Genomic DNA, 5,499 nt, shown 5'->3' on the forward strand with positions numbered 1-5,499 from the left:
TGCTGATCACATGAACAGAAAGATACAGGTACAACATATGTCTGTGCTGATCACATGCACGGAAAGATACAGGTACAACATATGTCTATGCTGATACGTGCAACCTCTGCATTGCTCTCTGGGCATGACCAAGCTCCACATGCTTGCAGTGGTGATGTGGATCTGATCAGCTTGCATTTCAAATGCCAATCTCAGTGTTATGGGTTTTGCAATTTTCAGGTCCCATGTCAACACATGGGCCTGATATGGCCTCTCCTGCTTCTCAGTCCTTGTGACCACTAAAATGGCAGCTAGCAGAGTTACATTTGAATGGCTGTGAACAGACCGTTTGTAGCGGGATTATTTCAGTCTGGGCTATGCTGGCTAAACCGAGTTCTCATCCTAATTAGTACCAGCCACTTCCACCTTCCCAGGTGTGCAAAGTCTCATGGCCCCAAGCTGGTCCCTCTTGCTCTGCTTTTGGAAAGGCTGAGAACTGGGAAAGGTTGGGAGTAAATTACAGGGTTTGTTTGGTTTTGTTTCACTAATATCTTCATGTGGACAGAAATACTATCAGGCATGCTTTCACAACTTCTGCTCATGGGAGAAGGGAGATGGCCCCCTTTTCTTTACATATCTCCAAGCTCCAGGGAGATGTCCACATCGCTAAGTGGTTCCCAGAAAAACTAAAGCCCTTGAGATTTCGGCTCATGGTGGGAAAGTTCCTGGCCTTTTTCCTGACTCATGCTTTACTCGGGCAATCTGCCAGGCGAGACTACGGGCAAGAAGGAAGTGGGATTCCTTTAGCTGAGAAGGGAGAGGGTCCAGAGCTGCCTTAAACCCTAGTGACAGCCATTCTCCTCTGCTCCTGTGACCCGCCCAGCCCACATTTGAAAAGCAGCTACCGCATGTTGCTCCATGTGTGCCGCCCATTCTTCGGCGCCGTTAACCTTCCATTATGCGAGTTACACACGTGGCCCTCTCGTTTCTGCTGGATCGCGCTGTCCTGAACCTCCGCAGCCTTTCTCATCGTAATCACCTGATTCCTGCAGGCTATAAGCTCCCTGTGGCCCAGGGCTGTTTGTTTCGGGGCTGTACCATCGGATCCTGAGGCATGGTAAGAAGCGCCCGGAAACTTAGAACAAACTGCGCGAGGAAAGCAGATGTAGCGGAATGGGTGTGGTTCCTTAGGCTGTTCCTACCTGGAAAGCCACACACAACCACTGCTAGGTCTCTCCCTGGGTGTGGCGAGAAGGACCTAGAAGGAGGTGGCAAAGAACACACTTCGTCACTCAGCGGATGCTGAGGGCCAGGCGCAGTTGCCAGGCAACGATTGAGCACAAACGCCCGGAGGGACGCAGAAACCCCACAAGCTGATGCTTGAGGCCTGGGCTCCCTAGGCAGAGGGACCGGCCAAGACTAAACAATGGACCCGGGCAATACGAAAGAAAAAGCGGAAAAGGGGGAAGAGGAGGAGTGGGGAGTGGAAGATGGGGAAGAGGAGGAGGAAATCACTGCCTCCACTCTGCGGGGCAAGCCCCGATCTCTGCCCATCTCAGCGGTGCCAGCTTTCAGCTACATCCCGCCGCGGCACCAGGAACCCAAGGAGCTCAGCTACTTCAGCCGCGAGAGCCAGGTGAGTGGGTCCAGCAGAGCGAGGGGAAGAGCAGGGCTCGCACTATCAGGGAGGGGCCTAGAGGCTGCCTGGGATGTGATGGAGGCGGGGCTTCAGTGCTAGGGCGAGGCCTGGGCGGGGCCACAGGACTGGGTCTGTTCAGATAGTGACGGGACAGGGCTTCAGGGGTAGTGAAACAGTCTGGCCAGATGGCTAGGACCGAGCGTTTAGGAAGGTGCCGGGGCAACCTGCCAGTTGTTGAGGTTAGGGCGCGACGGTTACATACTGATGTCACTGCGAGGTGCCGAGAGTGAGTAGCTGGGAGGAGGTGTGCGCATAAAGAGATCACCCAATCAGAGCCAGAGTGGGGAGCTCGCCAGTGGAACCCCTCTGGGAACAGCAGAGAAGCTACTAGTCATCTGCTCCCTAAAAAGCTCAGTGACTACTATCAGGAGGCTGGGTTGCCCTTTCTGCTCAGGAGCTATTGTGGAGGAGCAAGCTGGGGAGGAAGAAGTTTATTCGGCGTACACTTCCACTGTTCATCATTAAAGAAAATCAGAACAGGAACTCAAACAGGGCAGGAACCTGAGGGCCGAAGCTGATGCAGAGGCCATGGAGGGGTGCTGCTTTCTGGCTTGCTCATCTTGGCTTGCTCAGTCTGCTTTCTTGTAGACCAGGGATGGCTCCACCCACAATGAGCTGGGCCCTCCCCCAGCAATCACTAATTAAGAAAACGCCTTGCAGGTTTGCTTAAGCCTGATCTAAGGAAACACTGTCTTAATCGAGTGACTTTAGTTTGTGTCAAAATTGACATTAAACTCCCCAGCACAGAATGTGACTGGTGAGTGCAGAGAGAGCTGGGCTGGGAGCTGTGGTCAGACTCTGGGTTAGGAACACTGGGCACTGGCCGTTCTTGCGCATGCCTCCGTGGTCGGGGGCAGCCACTGTGCTCTGTCCACCAGGCGCTGATATGGAAGAGGCAGATTTAGGCTGTGTGAGGTCATTAGTTCCTCCTTTTCACTATTGTGACTAAACATCATCAGTGTGTCCTACTTAGGATACGAGATTCAGGGTGGCATTGTGGAAAAGAGATACCAGATATGGATGCTTGGCCCCAAGAAGTAATGCAGGACCGGATCCCGCAGGTTTTTGCTGTGGCCCTGCATGAGTTGTCCCGCAGAGGGGTGTGGATGACTCGAGTGTCTGGGATGAAGGAGGCCATTTGTTCCTTCACAGTGTCTGATGTGTCCCTGCAATAATGCGTTCTTCCTATCGAGCTCGGATGAAACCTCTTCCTTCCCAACAGTCAGGCACACATCGCGTAGCTCAGGCACCCCAGCCACAGGTGTAGGCAACTTCAGTGTCTGGACTCTTAAAATTCCTGTTGTCGAGTCCTGATTCCAAGTGCCACAGAATGCAAACTTATCCAGAGGCCTATGTCTAAAGCGGTGGCAATCAGACGGAGGTGAACTGTCGGGGTCGCTCCTAGCCCAATATACCTGCAGAGGGAAGCTTTCAGAGACAGACGTGCGTAGAAGATGTGAAAACGCAGAGCGAAGGCTTGGGGGGAGGATATACCACAGGGCCAGCTGAGGAGTGCGGCCTGGAACCTTCCCTCACAGGCCTCTGTAGGAACAACCCCGAGAACTACTGATTTCATGCTGCTGGCTACCTCTTCGTTCGTGTGGCTATTTAGCAACCGTAAGCCCCAGCCCACTCTCAGAAGGGTCTCAACTAACAGCAGCAGGTCTGTTTATGGTTGAGCGACGTGGAAGGAACAAGGGGGCAGCTACTGTTGTCAGATCTGTCTCCCCAGCCTTGGATATGTGCTGGGATGTTTAGAAGGGATGGGTGTGTATAGCTACAGTTTCTAATGCCATTGCTGCCATGGGCCTCATTTTTCTTTCTATGACCAACATCCTTAAACTGGCTGACCGGGCACGGTAGAGCATGTTTGTTCTCAGCACTTATGAATCTGAGGCAGGAGGATTGAGACTCAAGGCTAATTTGGGCTACATCATGAGACCCTGTCTACAATACTAACCAGACATATCAATAAACTCTTCTCTGTAAGTAATTTCATTTATTGGGTGAACTTTTCATACGTGTGCAATGCCTATATGATAGCCAACTTTTTGATGACAGCCGTCTTAGCGCACAGAATGTGGCAAACAGTCACTAAGTCTGTGCTGATGAAACGAAACTTTCATAACGCATCATCTCAGGGGTTCTGTGGAATACTATCCTGGTGTCCCCAGAGAACTGGGATTTAAAAAGTCAGCAGATGGGGCGAGGTAAATATGTATCACAGACAGAGGCTGACTTCCAGGATGGAGCTAAGGATTCTAGGTACACGAATCTGAAACTATTTATTGACCGCTGCTCCACTATTTATAATAAAGAAAGTAATGTTCAGCGAGAAAACAAAATGATTTTCCTAGCTCCCGCTGAACTACGAACCCACTACCCAACAACTTAGGTTTCACAGAAGGGACTGTTAGAGAGGCAGTTAGACATGGCACGGCTAGAGGGCGCTAGAGCTGGACCCTTCTCTCATAACAACAGCCTCTATAACCGCAACTGCAGGATTCAGACGTCTGATGAGAGGAACAGCCCTGAGAGGAGACATTACATCCTCAGCCTGCCTGGAAGGCCTAAGCCTGATGACAGAAGTCCTAAGGTTTATAAAATTACTACAAAGCAGGTGGTTTACCCCACCCCCACCCCTAAGACAAATCGGACAGGCTGCCAACTGTTTGTACAGAAAGCCTTTGGGACAGGTGTCTGTCCCAGAGACTTTAGAAAGGGTACAGAGCCTTCCGAAAGTGCAAACCAGTACAATGTCTTCCTGGCCACTGTCCGTTCCCATGCCCCAAGAAGAATGTGCTCTCCTCTCTCCTGCCTGTCTCCTACACTGCACACCGTGTGCCTTGTCCAGATTATTCCAGCGGAGATCACAAAGACCAGCTATCTGCAGGGAGACCAGAGCAAGGTTCCCGTGATGGAATGAGTCGGGGCAAAGAAAAATTATGCAGATGAATAACAGCAGCGTAAAATTTTGTTCCCCCGTTTATGCTAGTGGATCCTAAATTGGCAGTTCATCTAACCACACAGACGGCGTTTCCATGAGCAATCTCTGCTATTCAGTACACAGATTTCAACTGCACACAAAGGAGTGGTTACTAACCCGGAATCTGACTGCCTCCCTTGTCTGGGTGGGGAGTCGTTGGCAGTGGCAAAATCATGTCTTTAAGGACTTGTGTAAGGAAATAGTTGCATATGTGCGATGGAACAGATACGCAATCTGATACGGCTGTGTTTGAGTCACTGCCTGGCTGTGACCGAATTGGAAAGGTACCTCAGGTACCTGTTGAAAGGGACCGAAGTGCTTCCTTGGGTCGGTTGGAATGATGGAATCCAAGAAACATGGTTGTGGCTTGGTTTCAGTGTGCATATTTAAGAAGGAAAACTACTTATATAGATACTTTATGCAAACACACATGAACAAAAATCATAGCAGTTACACACTGTTTCTCTCACACTGGTTAAAAGTCAGTTCTGATTGAGCAATGGCTAGAAAACTTCCCAATACTGAGACAAAGCTGTCTTCCAATGAAGATGAATGAAATGGGATGTCAGGCAGGCTGTCAGGGGATAAGGGGACAGCTCCGGGAAGCTTTTCTTTACGGAAAAGCAGAGTTACCTTTTGATGCAAAGCAAAAACAAATCCCAGCAACCGTTAATATTGTCAAAACCCACTTACCAAATCTCCGATTTCCATTAGAATGGAACTAGTTTTTTTCCACACGAGCAATTCCAAAACTAAGGTTTCAGATCTCTCTCTCTTGCTCTCTCTCTCTCTCTCTCTCTCTCTCTCTCTCTCTCTCTCTCTCTCTCTCTCTCTC

General features: G+C 50.2%; 1 protein-coding gene across 1 annotated transcript in view; it reads left to right on the top strand.

The window, feature by feature from the left end:
* The first annotated feature begins 22 nt into the window (after window positions 1–22).
* The window catches only part of C19H5orf49 (chromosome 19 C5orf49 homolog), a 24,585-nt gene continuing 19,108 nt past the window's right edge, over window positions 23–5,499 (top strand). The window contains exon 1 of the mRNA XM_005356691.3: window positions 23–1,615. Within this exon, the coding sequence (XP_005356748.1) occupies window positions 1,406–1,615 (210 nt within the window). The 5' untranslated portion in view covers window positions 23–1,405. The remainder of the gene's footprint in view (window positions 1,616–5,499) is intronic.

The sequence above is a fragment of the Microtus ochrogaster genome, chromosome 19, assembly GCF_000317375.1.
Source record: "Microtus ochrogaster isolate Prairie Vole_2 chromosome 19, MicOch1.0, whole genome shotgun sequence".
Taxonomy (NCBI): Eukaryota; Metazoa; Chordata; class Mammalia; order Rodentia; family Cricetidae; genus Microtus; species Microtus ochrogaster.